The sequence below is a fragment of the Notamacropus eugenii genome, chromosome 3, assembly GCF_028372415.1.
Source record: "Notamacropus eugenii isolate mMacEug1 chromosome 3, mMacEug1.pri_v2, whole genome shotgun sequence".
NCBI lineage: Eukaryota > Metazoa > Chordata > Mammalia > Diprotodontia > Macropodidae > Notamacropus > Notamacropus eugenii.
Genome location: NC_092874.1, coordinates 486,546,115 through 486,567,401, shown reverse-complemented (window position 1 = coordinate 486,567,401; position 21,287 = coordinate 486,546,115). Strand labels below are relative to the sequence as shown.

Below are 21,287 nucleotides of genomic sequence, written 5' to 3'. Positions count from 1 at the left end.
AAGAGTACTGACAATATTTTTATACATCATAAGTAAGCAGTGCTTTATAATTAGTTTTTGATGTTTGCCTTATGTTTTTATGAAGCTTTTATATTGAATTTTCTGCTGAGTTCTGGTTTTTTTTGTTACAAATACCTGAAAGCCTTTTTCTTTCATTCAGGATAATATTCAGCTTTTCTGCGTAAGTTATTCTTAGATGCAGTCCCAGGTCTTTGGCTCTTTGAAATACAATGTTCCAAGACGTGTTTCTTGTTGCTTATGGTGTTTTCTCCGTAGTTTTCCTCCTGGGATCTCTTTCAGGTAGTAAAGTGTAGACTTCTTTTGCTATTCCTACTTCCTCCCCTTGTTCTAGAATTTCAGGGCCATTCTTCTCAGTAACTCCTTGTAACGTTGTGTCCGTGCTCTTTCAGGCGGTTGGACGTTTCTCATGTCACCTCTCCTTGACCAGCCGTTTTTCTGACTAGATGTTTCAAATCCTCTTTTGTCTTTTCTGGTTTTACTGTTTCTTGGTGTCTCAATGCCATTTGCTTCCTCTTGCCCAGTTCTGGTTATCTTTCTTCTCTAAGATTCCGGACCTCTCTTTTCCAGCTGGTTAACTTCCTTTTGTGATTCTCTTGAATTGCTTTTATTTCTCCTTGACTTTCCTCAGTCTCTCTTACTTGGTTTTTAATTTCTTTTTAAGTTCTTCCTGGAACTCTTTGAGCTTGTGACTGTTTGATGTCACTCTTTGGGGTAGGAGAGATTATTTTACCTTGCTGCCATCCTCTTCTCTGTGGCCGGGTTCGTTTTTATTTTATTTCATTTTGGTTTAGACCCTTTGTATTGCTTAGGCATCTTCCTCAGTACGTTTTGTGGCCCTCTTGGGCCATTTCCACCTTCACATAAACAGTCCCTTTACCAGGTGTCAGGATGGAGCTTGCTGGAGGCTCTTAGTAAGCTCTCTGTAGAATTTCTTAACCCATCAACCTTATGCTGCTTTGTGGATTTCTCTTAGACCCTCTGCGAGAGTGTAGATTCTCAGGAGACGGCTTTGTTTTTCATCCCTGGGTCCCCATTGCCCAGCGCAGTCTTGCTTTAATACCTGGCAGGTATATTTGAATTTTTGAGGTCTGCTTAGAAGGGTATGGTGGCTGGAGGTAGGAGAGATCCCTCATGGGGGAAGAGATCAGGGATCTTCTTGGACAGAGGGGTCACAGAGCTGTGACCTGAAAGGTGAGAAGATTTCCAGCCCTTGGAGAGCTCAGAGGGTGCGGTCAGAGCCAAGTTGTGGAAGCCCTCAAATGCCATGCCCAGATAATGAGGCTCCTTAGTCAGGGCTGGCATGCCTTTTTTTCTCAGATCCCTGTCTGTAACGTGGTGTTTCTCTAGCTCGCCCCAGCCCTGCTGGAGTGTAAATGTTCCCATCTCCTCTTCCCGGCCAGGAGGAGGAGGTGGACTTCCTTTATAACGAGAGCGCTGTGAGGGAGAGCGGTAACATCACCGACCGCTGGATTCTGTCTTCCATGCAGTCCCTCATTGGATTCTTTGAGACCGAGATGGCAGGTAAGGCCACGGGGGAAATGGGTGGCTCCCTCCTCCCAGCCCCCCAAGCCAGCCCCTGGAATCAGGAAAAGCCGCATCCAGCACTCCCTCCTCTCAGTTGGAACTGCTAAGTTCGGGGCAGTTGTAGCCTTAGTCGCCCCCAGCAAGCTTCCAGCAAGCCAGTGCTAGCCGTTGACCTGATTGCTTCCTTTTGGGCCACGTCAGCTTACCGACTGTATACCGTGGTGCCGCGGTTAGTCAAGTTTGTGGATATACTGACCAATTGGTACGTCCGAATGAACCGCCGGCGGCTCAAGGTGAGTGTCCCCTCACAAGTGGGTGGGCAGGGCTCCACAGGGTCTGGGGGCGTTCAGGGAGTCGGTCAGGGTGGTGGAGGAAGGCACCATCCCCTAAGGGCCCTAGCACCCAAGACCCCTCCACAGAGGCCATGGCCTCCCATTCTCAAAGGGCTGCTCTGTGATTCTTCATGGGCCCTCTCCACCCCCCATAATCCTTTAAGGTACAGAGCAGGGCCAGACCTTCCAGGACCTCAGGGTCCAGCATGCCCCCTGGGAGTAGGGAGGCACCTGGCAATCCTTGTGTGCCCATGAAGACACTGAGGCCCCCAGAGGTCACATGCCTTAGGGGGAGGGAGGGGTTCTCACTTGTATTTGTCCTTCCCCTGGAGGGCGCAGAGAGAAGGGGAGTCCTTTAGGGGAGAGGGCTCCCCACAGGGACCCTGTGGAGCAAAAGGACAAACTTCATTTTTCTGTGTCCTCACTGAATAGGAACAGAGTGGTTTTTAGGATCTTTTTTCTTTAGGGTGAAAATGGGACTAGTGATTGTGTCATGGCCTTAGAGACTTTATTCAGCATTCTATTCTCCCTGTGCAAACTGATGGTAAGTATGCGCATGCCCACTCCTGCCCTCACTAAGCCCCCAGGTTCTTCAGGTCGTGCAAGGGCACCAGCATATCCATTGCTAAGCAGCCTCTTGACTAGGGCATCCTGCTGAATAAAGTGGTCGATGGTGGGGGCCGGGCCTGGGGCCTTTGGACAGTTGTCAGCCTTGCTCCTGCCAAGTCACATCCCAGTCTTACCCCTTTCCCCTGGCCCACCTCTTCAGGTCTGATTTTAAATTCATGTTTTAGCTCTAAAGTGGGGGCATTTGGCTTTGGGAGCCATGCACATACAGCATGTAGAAAAGCAGCAGATCCTCTGCATTTTGTACATGTTTCCCCATAAGCTCTGTTGCCCCCAGCTCTACCCCTTCATAGAGGGTTGGGGAGTAGTCTTGCCCCAACTGAATGGGGGCCTCACTTGGCCGCTGTCTTGGTGAGGGCAGCCTCTCCAGTCACAGGGCCAGGCCATTTGTCCCTCGAGTGTGTGTATCCCTTGCTGTCAGAGATCACTGCACCATGCCATCAGTGGCTGTACCAGGTGGGTGCCCTCTTCTCTCTCCTTTACACAGGCCCCCTACACTCCTTTCCTCACTGAGCTGATTTACCAGAACCTGAAGACCCTCATTGACCCAGCCTCTGTCCAGGAGAAAGACGTGCTGAGCATTCACTACCTCATGCTTCCTCATGTCCGGTAAGCACTGACATACTCCACGGGTGGGTTTTCCCTGTCTGATCACGCCTGCTCCCCCCTTCACTAGAGCAGGGAGGACGGCCCCCTTCCAGGGATGGGAAAACTAAGGCCTCTTCCTAGGCCATGAGAAGGGCTGTAAGGAAGGAGAATCCTTCCACACCTACCTACAGATTCAGAGAACCTGGCACATGGCTGAGGATGCGCTCTAGAGGGGGCGGGAAGTGCTATCAGTTGCTGAGGGGCTTTGCTTCCACCCTAGAGAGGACCTGATTGACAAGAAGATTGAGAACGCTGTCTCCAGGATGCAGTCTGTCATTGAGCTGGGCCGAGTCATCCGGGACCGCAAGACCCTCCCAATCAAGGTGAGGCCAGGCAGAGCCCTGCATAGTGCCCCATCCTGGAATGGGGGTCCCCAGGGTGGCCTGGGCTCTGTGGTACCTAAGGAGAGTCAGTCACTGAGACAGAGCTGATGGAGAACATGGGGCATGTCCTTTCCTCTCCCTCCAGTATCCTCTGAAGGAGATTGTGGTCATCCATCAAGATCCTGAGGCCCTAAAGGACATCAGGGCTCTGGAAAAGTATATCCTGGAGGTGAGGCCTAGGTGGATGGGGCAGGGGTGGGGGCAGTGCCACCCCGTCAGAGGGAAACCTTCTCTGCTGGGATCGTTCCTCAGGTGGCTCTTGCCCTCCAGGAAAATTGAGTGATTCTAATTCAGTGTTGCCCAGCGACAGATGGGCTAATGTGCTGGCCCAGGCCTGCTGTCTGGAAAAGAACTGGCCATTTGCACTAGGCTGATGCCCTCCAAGGCCATCTTGTCCAGGCTCCTGGAGTCCTGGCCTTTAGTGCCACCCTGTAAAGAGCTGTCTGTGCGCGGGCAGCTTTGGGTCTGCCCCTCAGTGCCCTCAGTCGGGTCTCCCACTCCTCACCCCACCTCACGGGGCCCAGGAACCTCAGGCTGCTAACAGTGCAGCTGACGGAAGTCTCTTTATTGTGTCACAACGCTTGGCATTTTTATCTTTAAAATAAATACAGGAGCTGAACGTTCGGCAGGTGACCTTGTCTACGGATAAGAAAAAGTATGGCATCCGGCTCCGAGCAGAGCCTGACCACATGGTCCTGGGCAAACGCCTGAAAGGGGCCTTCAAGGCTGTGATGGCGTCCATCAAGGAGCTGACCCATGAGCAGCTGGAGCTCCTGCAGCAGACTGGTACGTGGAGGGCCCCTGGCCATGGCCCTCCCCATCAGGGGTCAGCCTGCCTCCCCTCCAGGAATGGGGCTGGAGAAGACACCAACTCCAGCAGCACTCAAAGGCAGAAGGGACCAGCGGGCTCAAGCCGGACACATCCTCGGCACAGGAGCGCCAGCCAGGCCCGGGGGTGGTCAGAGGCATCTTCACTGTCCTCGTGTCTGAAGCAGGTTCCCAGATCCTTCTGTGCCCTCTCCCTTCTGCCCCAAAGAGCAAGTTTTGTGGGAACATGAGCCCTTTCCCCACCTGAACCCACAGGAACAAGGAGACACCTGAGGGGCAAAGTGGGAGCAGACTGAGCCTGGTGGGGTTTGGGGTAGGGGAAGCAGCTGGGCTGCGGCCGCAGGGTGGCGGACTGGAGGCCTTACCCTGGCTCCAGGGACACCCACCATGAGCCGCTCCCTGCCTCCCAGCCTGGAAGGGACTGGCAGCATTCCAGGGGAGCTCCATGCACCAGCCCCCAGTGGATGTGTTTCCTCCAGGTTCCCTTGTCGTGGATGGGCATGAGCTTCACACAGAGGACATCCGCCTGCTGTACACCTTCGAGCAGGCCTCGTCTCACTACGAAGCGCACTCGGACGCTCAGGTACTGCCTGCGCTCCCCTGGGGGACTCGGGGCTGAAGGTCGGGGTGTTCTTTCGTTACTGAGTGAGAAAACTCAGTTATGACCAGAATGAGAAGGAAGGAAGCAGATGTTGATTAAGCACCTACTGTGTGCCAGGCACTCTACTGAACCCTTTACAGTTATCATCTCCTGTGATCCCTGCAGCTGGTGCTGTCATCCCCATTTTACTGTTGAAAAAACTGAGGCAGGCCGTATTAGTTAAGTGGCTGGCCCCGGCCCACCTACCTCGGAAGTGTCTGAGGCAGGACTTGGGTCTCAGAGCTCATGTCGTTCTGGGGAGGAAGGGCCAAGTCAAGGAGAGAGGAGGCCCGGAGAGATTTGCTGCCCCTGTTCAGCCTGGGGAGCGAGGGCGGGTCCTGTTGTGCATCCATTTTTTGTCCTCAGGGCCTTAGGGAGCCTCTGCAGGCTCTTGAGCAGGGCCCTGGAGGGAAGTCCCTTGGGAAGGCCAGGTTCCCTGGGATCAGCCTGAGTGCATCCCGTATTGGGAGAAGGGGACGTTTTCACAGCCTTTGTGTCCCCCACACTGATAGCCTCTGCTCCCTGTGTGTATGGGCACCTTTATGGCCCTTGTAGTCACTCATCCAGGCTGCAGGGAGAGCCTCCTAGTGGCTGGGGGTCCACCTGCCTCCTCTTTCCCTTCACCATCCTCCACTAGGGTGGCTGGGAGAGGTTGGGGTCAGCCCAGACCCCCTCCCAGTGGGCCTTACAGATGAAGCACCTTAGCTGTGTGCACTGAGCCCAGACATGACTCCTTGTTTCCCAGCCTCGTGAGACCCCCACCCCATCCCCCATGGTGTGTGTGTGTCTGTGTGTCTTTGTGTGTGTGTCTGTGCACGCACCCTGCACAGGAATCTGCCACTGACCCATTCAGACTGGCCTGGGCTTCTTGTGGCACTGGGTCACCCTTCTCCACCTGCTCCTTCTGTGGTCGCACCACCGCCCCCTGCAGGGGTGTTATAGCCGTTCTCTTGCTCCCCACCTGGGGTCTGGGGAGGTGGCAGCCACAAAACAGTGGCCAGTGACTCAATGGACCCTCTGGACCAGTAGGTGCAAATGTGACTTTCCTGACTGATGGGAGGAGACCAGAGCTTCTGGCTCAAGGGTAAAGGCAGGGTGTAAGAGGAAGCTCCTAGACAGTCAGCCGGGCATTAGAGGATGAATGACATGGCCTCAGGTCCTGACTGTCCCATCCTCCACCCTCCCTGACATATCCCACTGCTGCCAGGACGTCCCCAGATTCCTCTGGAGTCATGGACAGGGAGACTCGAGGTGTTTTAGCCCTTGGCGTCTATTGTCAAAGCTGTGCCTCCCTAGGGGTCGGAGGGCCCTTGGCACCCACCCCATACCCTCACTCTCTCCCCACAGGTCCTGGTACTCCTGGATGTCACCCCTGATCAGAGCATGGTTGATGAAGGCATGGCCCGGGAGGTCATCAACCGCATTCAGAAGCTCCGAAAGAAGGTGAGGCAGCACGTGGGGAAGTTCCATAATGCTACTGATGTGGGGGGGGGGGAGTCACTGAGTTGGGGGGGGTGCAGTGGCGGTCACAGGTGAGCCAGCCCTACTTCATGGGGGTGTCCATTCTCTTGTTACCGCCTGGAGCCCGGCGCTCTCCCACTGACTCCAATTTCCGGTGTTTTGTCTCCGATTTGAAGTGCAATCTGGTCCCCACAGACGACATCACCGTATACTACAGGTCCCCCTCTAAAGGAGACTACCTGGACACCATCATCCAGACTCACACGGACTTCATCCTGGCCACCATCAAGGCTCCCCTCATCCCCTACCCGGTGCCACCATCGGACAAAGTGCTCATTCAGGAGGTGACCCAGGTGAGGATGTGGCTCTTCTGCTCCCAGGACCTCCAGGGTGACTTGTTGGTGCTCATGAGGCCCACTCAGCTTTGAGGGAGCCCCCAGCATCAGCCTGGAGGGCCATAATGGAGTCCTGCCCAAGCCTCCGCCTGAGAAGGGCCAAGCTCAACCTGGGGGGAGGTCTCTGGTAGAGTTCCCCAGGGGTCCGGCTCTTCTCAGACTCTTTCTGCTTTGTCTGAAAATGAAAATGACCCCCCAACACTGGGCAAAGTGAGCCTGTGGGGTGGCAGCCCCAGGACCCAAGGAGCCCCAAATCATGGACTGACCTGATGACGTGGCCTCAGGATGGACACTAAGGCTTGGCTTGGGTTCTGCGCTTACCCTTCATCCTTGGTTGAGGTCCCGGGAGTCATCTGTGGGTGTGGCAGCCAGAAATGTCCATGTGACCACAGGCAGCATCAGGGAGGTCCAGCCTCCAGGAATGAGGAGGCGACCTAGGGTCCCTGGGTACCACCTTCTCCTTGGTAATCTGAAGAGTGTCCTGAGACACATGACTAGAAGAATGGGGAGCCCATTGGAAAAGAACTTGGGGGAAGTTGGGAGGTTGGGGAGAGCCAGGTTCTACACAGCCATCTGTTAGATCTGGTCTGCTTGGCCCCAGGGCATCAAAGGGCAGTGGAACAAGCTGCCTTGGCAGGTAATGGGCCACTGAGGATCTGACCAAGACAGGAGAAGGCTTGGATGGGTGTCCTCGTGGGGAGGCCCAGTCAGTCACAGTTCAGAGCAGAGGCTCCTGGGGCTTCTGCCGCCACTGTAGGTGCAGAGGGTTGGAGTGTGGCTGTGTGGCCTTCATGGCCCTGGGCTGACTCATGATGTGCCTGCCCAAGTGTTGGTAACATGTTGGGCACTGGGCCTAGGTTCAGAGCTGCCTGAAGGCAGTCCCTGCCTTCTAGGAGATCCCATTCTAATGGGGAAAGATAGTGCAGAGGAAGGAGCTGGTGGGGAGAGGAGACAGGCCATGCCTCAGAGGACTGTCCAGGCACCCGCCACAGCCTCTGCAGACCCCCAGAGCTCTGGGAATTGTCACCAAGCAGGCCCATCTTTCATTTTTTGCAACTGTAGGGGTCCCTCGTCCACCCCCCAGGGCAGAGTTCAGGGGGTGGCTGCCACACTGACCTCATTCCCATATTCAGTTAAAGGGCTCTCACCTGGAAATCACCCTCACCCGAAGCGCGTCCCCACCTGCAGCTCCACCCACCCCAGCCTGTGCTTACGTCAATCTGAACGTCTGTGTCAACGGGAAAGAACGAGGTGAGAGAGAAGGCAGTGGCAGCGGGCTCAACGCTCCCTTGGCGAGGCGTGTTCGCCCTGGGAGGCACATGCACCTGCTTCCTTGGGCCTCTCCCCTCCCCACTTCCCGCCACGTTGGCCTGTCAAATGGAGCAATGGCACTGGCTCTGTGTCATCCAGAGGGCTTGCAGCTTGGCCTCAGCCCCCCATTCCTCTCCCAACTCCCTCCCATCTAGTCCCCTGGGTCTGATGTAAGCTTGCACACCAAAGGAGTGTCTCCTCCCTTCGTGGGCAGCCACAGGACAGACCTGACTCTAGCCCTGGGGAGAGCTGAGCAGGTGTGTTGAGAATAGCCCCCAGGTGCTGCGAGGGCCCGCAGCCCCTCATACCCAAATGAGACCAGCCCCTGGAGCTACTACTTCTCCCTGCCCCATCCCTGCAGCCTTAGACCCATAAGCTGGAATCCCCATGCTGATGGTGGGCAGCTTGCATTGTTGGGGAGAGACCCCAGGTTGGCTGGTGGCGCTCCAAGGTCTGTGTCCCAGGCTGATACTATGGGCACTGCAGCCTGCCTGGGATGGAGGCCTCAGAGGTTATTCCTAGCTCTCTAGACCTCGGCTTCCCTAGGCCTAGTGGCCTGGCATCTTCCCCTTCTTCTTCCAGTTGAATTGTCCCCCAAGAAATTGTCTGGGCTTCCTCTGGGCCCCAACTCTTGTGACTAGGACTGAGGAGCCTTCCTTTACCCACATTTCTGCGCTTTCCCCAGGTTGGCCCTCTGTGGTTCCATCTCTGACAGCTTTCCTCATGGCGTTGCACCTGCTCTGGTCTCTGCTGAATGCCCCAGTTGGGCCTGACTGACCCTCCTCAGAGCCTTGCCCTAGCGCTGTTCATGTGCCAGTGACCACAGCGAGCACTTGCATCTGTAGCACTATACCCGCTTCCCCCCAGAATTAGGGAAGGAACTTGGGCTGAGTTTGTTCTCTTTTTAGGCGGAGTCCTGCTCCTCGAGAATCCAAAAGGAGATTGCCAGCTAGACCTCATGAAACTCAAAGGCGCCGTCAGCAGTATCTTTGACCTTCGTGCTCCCGAGCTGGCTGTTTTCCATGGAAAAACAGGTTTGTGGCAGACCATAAGGAATCAGAGCTGACCAGCAGGAGGAAGGCAATTTCTAGGTCTGGGTGCCGTGGCAGGCCTTTCCTTTTGATGGTGTCCGGTTCTCCTGTGGCTCATCTCCATGGGCCATGGGGGAGAGTCAGCCCCCTGAGGGCAAGATGGCCCACTAAAGGGAGAATTCAGGTGCTTTGTGGTAGAGGAAGAAATGAGTGCCTGGCAAAGTCAGGCTTGCTGGTCCATCCTGGTGCAGAGACCTCCTTGTTGAGAGGACTGAAGGAAACCCGATGATAGCAGGTGGGGAGCCTCCCCCTCAACCGGGTCGATGATCATGGGACAGAAGGAAGCCCCCTGCCAGGCCCTCAGGGAGCAAGAGCTCCAGGGTCATTCCACTGCCCTGGCCAGAAAAGGAAAGTGGCTCAGGCCGATTCTGTTCCATCGTTGTGGGCTGCCATGTGGAGGGGGGGGGTCAGTCCTCAGCCCCCCATGATGTGCTTCCCTCAGGGCTCCCCCAGACTCCCCTCCCTGGACTGAGCCCTGCCTTTGACTTCTTTGCATTTTGAGCAGCTTAAAGTCACTGCAAACCCTTGGGAGTGAACAGGTAATTTGGGGTGCAGAAGCTCAGGTTCCTCAGGGTCCCCTCCCACAGAGGGATTGAGACATGGCTATACGTTTGCCAGATCATTGTAAAATCTTGCATTCCTTTGCCGGGTTTCACCACGAGCTCTGAGTCTAGGCTGACCTTTGCTTTTCCCACTACCTTGTCCTTCATGAAACGGGAGGTTTTGGGGGTCAGCCTCAGTCTTCCACGAGGGTAAGGGACATCTCCGAAGCTGCTCCCAGAAACAGACAGCTGGGAGAAGGTGGCGAGGCCAGCCTTTGCCTTCCCCCACATGTAACTTGGCGGGGACACCACCAGTCCCCTGGGTCTCTCCTTTATCCCTGGCAGGCTTTGGGGTGACTTCATACATATGTCCTCCTCCTGCACATGTCACCCCTGGGGACAGGCTGGGGCTCACTCACGCGCCCTTTGGTCTTTGGGGTCACTGTGAGCCCTGACTTTTTTTGCTTTCACACCATGAACAACAGATCTCTGACCTGCCCCCCTTCACCTTTCCAAGCCTAGCTTGGGTGGAGCAGATGGGCCCGATGCCAGCTTGTATCCGTCCACCTGGCTCAGGCCTCTCCCTCCTTTTAGAAGTTGTCAGCAAAACCGATTTGCTGAGCCTCAGCGGGAAGACCTTGTGTGTGACATCAGGATCCCCCCCAGCCGTGGTCCAGAACCCTGACATTCTTTGTGGTTTCCTCAATCTACAGCTGTTGAATGCCAAGCCACAAGGTGCGTGGGAGGGGGGCTGTGACCCCAGGTCCCAGGTGAGAGCTGACCAGTGTGAGTGGGCAAGAGGAAGGCAGGGCTGGGCCTCCATCCCTGTCCTTCCAGGGCCTCCTTAGGGAGCCAACAGAAGAGGGGTCTGTGGCTACTGCTCACCTGGCAGCCCCTCCCTGAGGGGAGGGGAAGAAGGAGCAGGTGGGGTGGGGCCCAAGGGAGGATTCCTCTGGGCATGCTCAATGGGGCTCTCAGGGGCAAGGGCCATGGCCCATGCTTTAGGCCTCAGCCCTGTGGGAGGGGCTGCCTGGAGGAGTCTTGACAATGCTGGTCTTTCCCTAGAATGTCTGATGGGACAGGTGGGCACGCTGCTCCTGGAGAACCCACTGGGCCAGAAGCACCTCACGTACCAGGGCCTGCTGCATGAAACTGCCAAAGTGTTTGGCCTGCGCAGCCGGCGGCTCAGGCTTTTCCTGAACGAGGCCCAGACTCAGGGTGAGAATGGGTCTCTGAATATCTCTGCAGGGATGGGGGGGCCAGCTAGGCAACCATGTCAGGGTGGTGCCCCCTCACACTCAGGGCAGGCCACCCTCCATCATTCCTTCCTGTGGCATGGCCTCTACTTTGTGTGCTTGGCCCACCCAGCACTCCCATAAAAAGCTGTGGATGCTGCTGGACTGGACCAGGAACCAAAGGCTAGACAGGAGGGAAGCCATCCCAGGAGGGCCAGGGCACGGGCTGTATGTAAGGGGGCAAGGTGGAGCATCCAGGGGTGGTCTTTGTTGCCCTTTCCTCCTCCCCGCCACTCCAGCATCTGAGGGTGCACTTAGGGGCTTGAGGGGCAACCAGGGGCGCCCCAGTACACAGAGCACTGGGCCCAGAGTCAGGAAGGCCTGAATTCAGATCCTGTCCCAGACACTTCGCAGCCATGTTACCCTGGACAAGTCACTGCCCACCTCAGTTTCCTCCACTGTAAAATGGGGATGATACAGCACTCATCTCCCAGCTTGTGAGGATGCCATGAGCTCCTATTCGAGACACTCCTTGTAAATGCACCGTGGCCTCCACTGAGGTGGCCCCAGCCCGAGTGAGCACAGGACATCCAGTTTGGCTGGAGGACCTTGAGGAGGGGATGGACAACAAAGGACCCCAAGTAGGAAACTGAGGCCAGAGTGGCCCAGCTGGTGAAGCCACTGCTTGGGATCTGAACCCAGGGCATGTCTGCCAGGATGTGCTTGGCTCTTCATCTCTTTATTCCTGCAGCATCTATGAAGCACCTACTGTTTGTGGCACGGAGCGAGAAGGGAGGAGAGCCAGCCAGGGCCAGCCTAGAGGCACCCCCACCCCCCCCCCCACTGGGCAGGTAGGGCCTGACTCTCCTCTCTCCCCTCTAGAAATCACAGAAGACGTCTCAATGAGGTCACTGAACACACACACGGTGTACGTGGACGTGTTACCCACCACCGCCGAATGTTGACGCAGTGGACTGGCACCCCTGACTTCACCTTTTCTCTGCCCTTCTCCCGGGGCTGCAGCCTCAGCCAGACCCAGCGCTTCTCTTCTGCCCAGTGGAACTTAGACCAATAAATGTGAACCCCCTCGAGGAGTCAGCCTCGTGTCTTTGGTGACGCTGTGACTCTGCTCAGACGTCATGTAGCCGTGAGCAAAGGGCCCAGGGAAATGTGGGGCAGGGGCCGGCTCCCCGCAAGGGACCTAGGGAGCCAACACAGGGCGTCCTGCCCACACGCCTCTGGCTCTTCCTGGGGCCTTCATGGCCTCAAGCACATCAGAAAGCCCAGCCCGGGCCTCATCCTGTTCTCTGACTTGTGTCCATGAACCTTTCCCCTGAGAGGTCCTGTTTGTAAGGCGCCTGGCACAGCCTCCCACACAGTAGGTGCTTAGTCCACGCTCCCCCCTTCCCTGGCCATGCCCCAGTGGTCTGAGCCACAGTGGTCTGAGCCACAGCGGACAGCTTCTTGGCTGGGTGGTCAGGTCTGTGCCTGCGTCTGCTTGGTCAGTCTCCTATAGGGTATGCCCCTCTGCCCTGCCTGTCTACTCAACCTCCTGAAGGCAGACATGGCAACACCCCGATCAGACAATAACATTTCAGTGCCTGCTGTGTGCTAGGCCCTGTGCTGAGCACTGGGACACAGCAAGGAAACCTTGCTGCTGAGTGGTCACCACAGGCCTGGTGGGGCTGGAGAGGGAGGAGCCACAAAGGTCAGGGAGGTGGGCCAGGACCCAGGTTCAGATCTTGTTTAGCCTGTGTGCCTTTGGGCAAGTCACGGAACCTCCCCAGGCCTCAGTTTCCTCATCTGTAAGATGGTGGTTTCAGCCCCTCTCATTGTGAATGTGTGATCTTGGCCTTAGGAAGGTTAGTTTGGTGGTTGAATGAAGGGTGAATTGGACAAGGAAACTCAAAAGGATTGAGATTGTTTGCCAGGGGTTCTGTGTAATGGGAGCTGCGGAGGGTGGCTGGTGGTCTGAGTAAGCCAGGGGTGTGGACTCTGGGTGGGGGACAGCCAAAGGGATGGAGGGGAGGCAGGCAGAAGGTAGGGAGCCACCAGACTACTGAGGCAGAGTGCAGCAAGGGAGGAGTGGAAGGGGGCTGGAAATGCTGAGTCACGGGTGGAGCTGTGGGGGCTACGAGGTAGTCACGAGCAGGAGCTGGGCCCAGGCAGAGCCAAGAGGGACCAAGGAAGGGGAGGTCTGAGAAAGGAGCCAGCATCTGGAGGGGAAGGAAGGTAGAGGAGACTCCCAGGAGTCGGGGCCTGACTATTGGTTGAGGATTAGGGTGTGTTGGGGGTGTAAGCTCAGTTTTCAGGTGAACAGTCTCAGGCAGGTAAAAGTGAGGACTTCTAAACCTCAGAGTTCTCACGAGGCCCCCCAGGGAACAGCTGGGGATTGAGGTGTGAAACATGAGATATCTTGTGTCTTTCCACCTCTTCTCAGTGGGAAACTTGCTGGGGAGCGCATCCCACCCTTGAGATTGGGCCGTGGTCTGAGCACACCTGTTGTTGACTAGCTAAAGGCTGAGAGCACACACGGTGTGCATGTGCAAACTGAGCTTACACCCCCAACAAGGGTGGGGTTGCTAGCAGCAGTTCACCCTCCTCCAAGCCCTCAGCCAGTGTCTGATGGTTAGGTCAGTGCCCGATCAGGCGCAGGTTGATCAAGGTGCCTCCTGAGGCACCCCTTACTCTGAGAAGGATTCAGCGAGGCCCTCCTGCACCTGCACTTCTGGTTGACACCCTGGAAAGCAGGTATTATGGGTATTATCTCTGCCATGAGTGTCTGGCACCATGCTCAGGCTGGGGATACCAATGCCAGCCCAAAGGGGGAGAGCCTTGCCTGCCCTCAGAGAGCGTATAGTCTGAAAGAAAAGACATTGCACAGAAATGGGAGGGGTGGGACTCGGAGGAGGACGATTCCTGGGATAGGGCATGTGCTGAGTCCAAAAGGAACCCACCCAGAGTGAGACAGCTTACGTCTGGGAAGACAGGAGTGTACCAGGAGGGGAGAATGTTACAGATAAGGCAACTGAGGCATACAGGGTGAAGTGACTTGCTCAGGGTCACCCAGCTAGGAAGTGTCTGAGGCCAGATTTTAACCCAGGAAGATAAAGCTTCCAGACCCCAGGCCCAGCGCTCTGAGTAGTGTTGGGCCCCTGGTGGCCTCCCTTTGTCTATGCACCGTTGTCCTGCTGGGGACAACAGACAGACCCCCAGCAGCCCCCATGCTTCTTCCCGGGATTCAGTGGAGGTCTGAGGGGCCCGAGGGCTTCAGCCCATCCCCACTTTGGCCCCAAATTCTTCCCTTCCTTTCCTGGTATCTCAGAAGGAGATGGAGCTGGCACTGGCAGCTTGGGCTTCTGCCTTCTCAGCCCTGCCTGGGCCAAGGACTGTTTTGTGAGGACAGAAAATGAGGAAGTCCCTTTCCCTATTTTGAGAAGCTCCAAGGAGGGTGAGTCAAGAGCACTGGGTTTGAAAACTGCCTAGCTTACCTACTGGCTTCCTGACCTTAGGCTGGTCCTAGGTGCCTGGAACTAGATCTGCAACCCTAACCCAGACAGGCAGGGAAAGAAACAGAGGCAGGGCTTGGACTTGCTCCTTCCTCTATTTCCAAATTCATCACTGTTTTGAGCCTCAGTTTCTTCATCTGTCAGGTGGAAATAACTGACCATCTGACCTCTGGGTCACTCCAGGGGATACAGGGCTCCCCCACTGCCGCAGAACCCACTTCCCCATCTTGGTCCAGCCCAGCACTAGAAGCCTGACTCCGAGGGAAGTCAGTTCTCCCAGCGTTTCCCCAGCACAACAGAAAGAAAAGACACTTTATTTCACAAAGAAAACTTTATTTTGTCCACGGCATTTTTTTCACTGTGACCACTTTGGGATATTTCAGTAGGACAATGTCATTTGCCACCAACATTCCCCAGCCCTCCTGTATAAACTCCTTGGTCCCCTGGGATTCCCTGCTTTAGAAAGACCAGGAACGGGGAGGGGGGGTTGTGGCGGCTCTGTTCTGAAAAGCCTGGAGACCTCTCATACAGACCTCTCCCTGTTTTTGAACTTGGGCCAGTCAGTGTCCTCCCTGTCTCTGACCTGAGGACAGAACAGATGGTCTGTCCCTTCCCAGGGGCCATGGAAGAGATCTTGGTCAGGTGTGGTCACAGAGAGGCCTATGCCATGCCATCAGCATCTATGGCCCTGCCAACTTGGGGACTGTGGGCTTCTCTCATCCCTAGCCCAACCTGCTGGGGGCTTCAGGTGGGTCGGTAGAGGCCTAGCTTCCTGGCAGCCTCAGAGATGCGAGGGGCTTTTCTCTTTGGGAAAGGATAGTGGCTCACCCCCTGGGAGCCAGCTGGACTCATTGGGGTGACCAGTGACTGAGGAGGCTCTTTCTGGTGGTCCTGATCGGGAGGCACCTGTCCATCAGTGCCTTCCTGCAAGGGCAGTCGCAGGTCTGAGGCAGGCTGCCCAGCCTTCGGAAGGGGCAGCGTTTTCCAGCAGGTAGACTGGCGGAGACGGTGGATGGCCAAGTGGGTGTGCCATGGGTCCTGAATGCTCCCTGTGCCCAGCCTGTCTGGACTCAAAGTGTCCTCCAGCCCAGAGCCTCTCTGCAATGGGGCTCTCCCTTGCTTCTTGTTACTACCAGCAGCCCGATTCTCATCTGGGGAGGAAAGGGAGAGCTGGATTAATGCGGGGAGTTCTGGTAGGGGCCAAGCATCTTAGCTCCGGCATCTAAGCTCCAGACAAGAACCTTCTTATTTACAGAGGAGAAAACAGGCTGAATCATTCACCTAAGGTCACACAGGCAGTGACACTCAGGGAGATTTGAACTCGGGTCCTCAGACGGCAGAAGAAGGACTTGTGGTGCTGGATTGCCCTGCCTCACAAGGGTCTTCCTTGGTGAACCAGGAGAGTATTCCTTGGTGAACCAGGAGAGTACCATCCTCGGTTGTTTTCTGTGTGTGTGTGTGTGTGTGTGTGTGTGTGTGTGTGTGTGTGTGTGTGTGTGTGTCTGTGTGTGTGTGTGTGTGTGTCTCTGTGTGTGTCTGTGTGTGTCTGTGTGTGTCTGTGTCTGTGTGTGTGTGTCTGTGTGTGTGTGTCTGTGTGTGTGTGTGTCTGTCTGTGTCTGTGTGTGTGTGTGTCTGTGTGTGTGTGTGTCTGTGTGTGTGTCTGTGTGTGTGTGTGTGTCTGTGTGTGTCTGTGTGTGTCTGTGTCTGTGTGTGTGTGTGTCTCTGTGTGTGTGTGTCTGTGTGTGTCTGTCTGTGTGTGTGTGTGTCTGTGTCTGTGTGTGTGTGTCTGTGTCTGTGTGTGTGTGTGTCTGTGTGTGTGTGTGTGTGTGTCTGTGTCTGTGTGTGTGTGTGTGTCTGTGTGTCTGTGTGTCTGTGTGTGTGTGTGTGTCTGTGTGTGTGTGTGTTTTGACTCGGGACCCCCACCTCAAGAAATGGCGCTCAGGCTGCCCGTAAAGGGGCGCTGCTGTTGATCGACTTGGTGGCCACGGGCCACGAACGAGGCCCGTTGAATGAGACTTTTCCCAAAGTGCCCAGGTAGGGCAGGGACCAGGACCTCCCTGCCTGGTTCCAGCCTCTTTGGCACCCATCTCTGGTAGGTATCAGGAGCCTGGCCAACAGGAGCACCATTTGCCAGGTGCCCAGCTGGGTCAGTATTGGCTCATCCCTGTTTGGAGAGAGCACCATGCCCAATCCTTGCCCGATGTACATGTCTCAGGCCATGGGACAGCACTGGCCTTACATCCACAGCACCCGGTCCTGGTTCTGACACTTCCTGCCTTTGGGACTCTAGGCAAGTCACCTGTAAAAGAAGAGGCCTGAGCTCAGGGACCTTTGGGGTCTGTACTGTTCTGGAGGCTGTGATGCTCTGATCCAGTCCTGCTCAGAGGGGCGCAGAATGTCTGGGCATCTCCTGGTGCCAATGATGCCACATTATCCAGGCTAACTGCATGTCATAATGACCTTGGGCATGCAGGAACTGGTTGTCAATGCACATTTATTATGCACCTACTGTGTGCCTAGTGCTGGTGGGGAGTAGCTTACTTTACAAACCTCCAGGGTGGATTTGTAGCCCAGGAGTGATGGGGCCAAGATTCACCACCATCCCCTGGTGCTGCTTTTTTACTTCAGCTCATGACCTGGAGAGAGCCCTGGTCCCCTCCTCCATCCCTAGTCATTAGATTAGAGACAACCTTCCCCTGAAAGACTCCAGGTGCCCCAGGGACCAGCTCAGCCACCACCAATGGTGGCCCTTTGGGCCCCAGGAGTTGCCCTTCCCCACGTCTGGCCCGATGACCAGGCCAGTTTAGTGCCTCCATAGCCCCACCTCCCAGCCCTGCCCTTTTGGGGCCAGGTCCACCTATTCTGGCTAAGGGTTCGATGCTTCCTGCCTCATGGCTTCACCTCATCTCTTCTCAACATTGAACCCACACTGAGAGATGCCTCCATCAGAGCCGCCTCTCACAGCAGGTCTCTGAACTGAAACCCACAAGTGTACATGCTACACCAGCCTGTGAGTACCCTCTGGCCTCATTTTCTCAGTAATGGAAGGCCAGTCAATCAGTCAACAAATCTTCATTAAAGTCCTACTATGTGCTAGGCCGGGGAATCCGTTTATGAAAGGGAACTGTTCTGTGAAATTTGAATTCAGTCAAAGGGCTGCACTTGAGGACTTAGAGGGCCACATGCGGTCTCAAGGCCACAGGTTCCCCACTCCTGTGCTAGGCACTGTGTTAAGCACTGGGGGTGGAAAGACAGGCAGACTCACAAAGGGAGACAAACACACAAATATCTCTGTGTACAAGAAGGGGATTGGGTGCGGATTAGCATTTATAGAGCACCTGCTGTGTGCCAGGCCCTGTGCTAAGTGCTCTACCTGCATCTCATTTGAGATGGACATGAGCTCAATGGGGGCGGTCCCAAGGGAGAGACAGTGCTAGGATTATTGCCCGACCTTCCTTGATGAGGAGGCAGATGTCTCAAGGGCTGGGCCAACTCACCAGCCTCACTTTCTCCTCTGCCACTGGCTGAGTCCAGTGGGGAGATGCCTGGAGATGGCCCCAGACACAGTGGTCTTTCCCAGTTTGTCTGAGGCAACACCCATTCATTGGTTCAGTAATGTAAGGCTAGATATGAAACGAGGCAAAGGATGGCCTGGTTTGCCTGCTCAAATAATAGTAATACTAATTATCCTTCTGGAAACAGCTGCTGTGGATGCTTCCTCTGAGCCATCAGAATCCAAAAGTGACCAATGACTTGGGTTTAAGACACAGTCCAGGAGCCCCGTTCGAATCCTGATGGGCTTTATCAAAGCCTGATGAAAACCAAAAATCACAAATGAAGCTACATGGGACAAGAGGAGTTAATTGTCCCAGTTTTTTTGAGGAAAAAATGGTAAATAAGTAGGGAAGAGAAAAAAATCTAGCCCCCAAACCCCAAGATATCTTTTGAAATTTAAGCAGAATTTCATTCCTTTGGGCAGAGCACCCAAATGTGAGGCTGTGATTCTCCATGTGAACGGAGAGAAAGGAGGAAGAGGAAGGATGGATGGATGAAGAATTAAGGGGGATTAGGAAATTCCCTGACCTCAAAGAGACTATATTTTACTATAAAAGTGTAACTGTTGTATTATTTAACTGTGTGTATCTGCAAACTGAAAATAGGACACACCCTAAAATGAGATCTCCTTGAAAGGAAAAAATGCTTAGGAATGAACTGAAAGATATTCTACAAAATGATCACATTTCTTTAAAAACACATGGAAGGTTATTTTAAAGCCTGTTTCCATTCACATGAAAGAGCGTGTTCACGTTCATGTCTCGGCTGACTTCCACTGGTGTTCTGCAAGTGATATTTGGGGATGAACCCATGCATGTACAGCCCAGCCAGGAGTGTGGCAGGAGAAGAAGGGGGAGGGCAGCCTGGTGGATGTCAGGAGGCAGCCAGGGTGGAAGGGCCGCTCATCCACCTTGGTGTCCACACTCAGCTCTCATTTGTGGCTCTAAGAAGCCAGAGCAGGCCCAGCGTCCACACCCCAGGTTGTGAGGGTGACAGATATCGAGCACACTGGTGAGTTAGTGGGGAGACATCCCTGGTGAAATGGGCGGAGGAGAGGAGTGTGTGCCAACAGCCATGAAGGCGACAGAAGCAGGCACTGGCTGTGGAGTGTGTACAGTGTGGTCAGACATCGAAGGGGCCACGGTTATTCCCTGCATCCCGAGCCGTGGCCCTGCCTCCTGACTTTTGTCCTGCCACTGGGCTCTGATGATTGTGGAGGAGAGAGTGAGGCTGGCGACTGTGGGCAGCTCAGTGTCTATTTCTTCTGACTATTGGGCACATTCTCTTCCTATTCCCACCAGTGCCCCAGCATTGCCTGCCATCTCTGGCTAAGGGCAGAGGGAAGGCAGAGACGCCCAGGGCATTTAGGGCAGCCTCTCCTCCCAGGCAGTGTTGGGTCGAGGACCATCTTCCAGTCGGTGGTGCAGACCTGCCTGGGATACATAACTAACTTTTCATCCACACCAGGGTCTGCCTCTCATGCCCTAAACAAGAGTGGCCCACCCCCAGAGGTAGCCTGCCCCAGTGCCTGTCTGGTGCCCAGGTGAGCTGTGACCTTGAATCTCCAGATACCTGCTTCCCTTGCCTTCAGCACGTGCTCTGTGGGATGGCCCCGGGCTCCAAGGCATTCAGTGCCCATGTGACAGCTGAACAGATGCCAGCCTGGAGCTCCCAGAACAAACTGGCAGTGTCTGTTCTGTACCAACAAAACACCCAATGCTGGGGTGGATAAGAGCCGGATCTGAGTAGGGGGAGGGGCAGAGCTCTCTCCACCTGGCTAGCTTTCTCCAGCCTGCTGATCCCAGCCTCTCTTCAGGCTTCAGATCTGGCCTTGGGTTCTGGGTACCAACTAGAAAAGCCCATCAGCCAGCAGCTAGATCCTGTGGACCCTCCTCCCCAACAGCGGCCGGGGCCTCCCCCCAGGGAGCAGGTGCTGTACCTGGTCTGGAGAAGATGCTGCAGGGAGGCTGCTGCGGCCTCTGCTCCTGTGCTGGGCTCTGGTGCCCTCGCAGAAGGCCCTGGCTCATGCTTCTGACCCACAAGTGAGGCAGTGGCCACCTCCAGGGGTAGCTGGGGCACACTGAGCCTTCCAGGTGCCTTGCCTGCAATGGGCAGGGCCTGGGCGTGTCTTTTCATTGTTTATCGAGAGAAAAGCAAATCCAGGCTGGGCTGGAGAGGCCTGGCAGGGTCCCCAGACCTGGATAAGAGCCCCATGGGAGCCCACGAAGGGGAAGGAGGGGACACTGGCACTGCCAGGTGTGACCTGGACAGGTGTCTTAAAGGGACAGAGCATTGAACAGGGAGCCCTGGGGTGAGCTCTATGGCTGTTGCAGAGATAGGAGATGGGAGCTGCCGGACTGCAGCCCCATGGAGGGGGCCCTGCAGCCTCAAGGCCACGTGTGGCCCTCTAAGTTCTCAAGTGCAATCCCTTGACCGAATCCAAACTCCACAGAACTTGAGGCAGGTTCCCCACCCGTGGTGGGCTGTGCACAGCCAGAGCCTCCAACAGGGAGTCAGGAGGCCTGTGTCTGAGGTCTGATTCTAGTACAACTTCCCTCTCCTTCCCTCCCTCCCTCTCTTTCTCCCTCCCTCCTCTCCCTGGGCATCAGTTCCCTCATCTATACCAAGAGTAGGTTAGACTCAATGGCCTAGGGCAGGGGTGGAGCTCAGGGGTCTTTCCCTCCCATCTCTAGACCCAAGATGCTTGAGAATGGGGGAACAGGTTACCTAGGGTAATCAGCAGGGTTCCCTGCTGTCCAAGCCCCTGGGGGATGTAGAAGATGGGGAGGTTCTAGGCTTCAGTTTGCTCAGCTCTGGAATTGTACCCAATACCAGCCAGGGTGAGGCCTCCCCAGGGGACTTCCTGGTGGTTCCGCCCCAAAGTCTGGTGCCAGAACTGGACCCTACTCCATGAACTTAACCTCGTAGACTTGCTGGAAATCCCCTGGGCCTCGTGTTCTAGGCTGGCCAGCTCGTGAGTGCAGACCCCAAAGGACAGGACTCAGGGCCCATGCATCCCAAACCTCGAGGAGCCCCTCTTCCAAGAGGCTCGGAGGGGCTCATCAGAGAGGGAGAGAGGTCAGCAGTCCTAGAAGAACCAAGGACTAATTCATGGGAGCTAGCCCAAACAACAGTTGTCCCAGTCACACCCCCCTACCCCTCAGCCCAGCTCAGAGACACTGGAG

General features: G+C 55.5%; 2 protein-coding genes across 2 annotated transcripts in view; one reads left to right on the top strand and one right to left on the bottom strand.

Moving 5' to 3' along the window:
- The window catches only part of IARS1 (isoleucyl-tRNA synthetase 1), a 34,490-nt gene extending 22,361 nt beyond the window's left edge, over nt 1-12,129 (top strand). The window contains exons 20-34 of the mRNA XM_072599198.1: nt 1,422-1,542; nt 1,747-1,838; nt 2,344-2,421; nt 2,992-3,113; nt 3,373-3,475; nt 3,621-3,704; nt 4,147-4,321; nt 4,843-4,946; nt 6,351-6,446; nt 6,641-6,817; nt 7,993-8,110; nt 9,079-9,204; nt 10,398-10,538; nt 10,869-11,021; nt 11,921-12,129. Of these exons, the coding sequence (XP_072455299.1) occupies nt 1,422-1,542; nt 1,747-1,838; nt 2,344-2,421; nt 2,992-3,113; nt 3,373-3,475; nt 3,621-3,704; nt 4,147-4,321; nt 4,843-4,946; nt 6,351-6,446; nt 6,641-6,817; nt 7,993-8,110; nt 9,079-9,204; nt 10,398-10,538; nt 10,869-11,021; nt 11,921-12,003 (1,773 nt within the window). The 3' untranslated portion in view covers nt 12,004-12,129. The remainder of the gene's footprint in view (nt 1-1,421; nt 1,543-1,746; nt 1,839-2,343; nt 2,422-2,991; nt 3,114-3,372; nt 3,476-3,620; nt 3,705-4,146; nt 4,322-4,842; nt 4,947-6,350; nt 6,447-6,640; nt 6,818-7,992; nt 8,111-9,078; nt 9,205-10,397; nt 10,539-10,868; nt 11,022-11,920) is intronic.
- A 3,029-nt stretch (nt 12,130-15,158) lies between these two features.
- Nucleotides 15,159-20,205, bottom strand: C3H9orf152 (chromosome 3 C9orf152 homolog). Its single transcript, XM_072599201.1, has 2 exons — nt 20,042-20,205; nt 15,159-15,698 (listed from the first exon to the last, which is right to left on the bottom strand). Exons 1-2 carry the CDS (start codon nt 20,127-20,129, stop codon nt 15,292-15,294), a joined length of 495 nt encoding a protein of 164 aa, XP_072455302.1. The 5' UTR covers nt 20,130-20,205; the 3' UTR covers nt 15,159-15,291.
- Between the last annotated feature and the right edge of the window lie 1,082 nt (nt 20,206-21,287).

Bases quoted from the DNA above. Each gene is read 5' to 3' on its own strand.
- C3H9orf152 (XM_072599201.1), bottom strand. From the start codon at position 20,129: ATGAGCCAGGGCCTTCTGCGAGGGCACCAGAGCCCAGCACAGGAGCAG. The intron at 15,699-20,041 runs GTACAGCACCTG...TTTCCTCCCCAG, and splicing joins CAGCATCTTCTCCAGACCAG to ATGAGAATCGGGCTGCTGGT.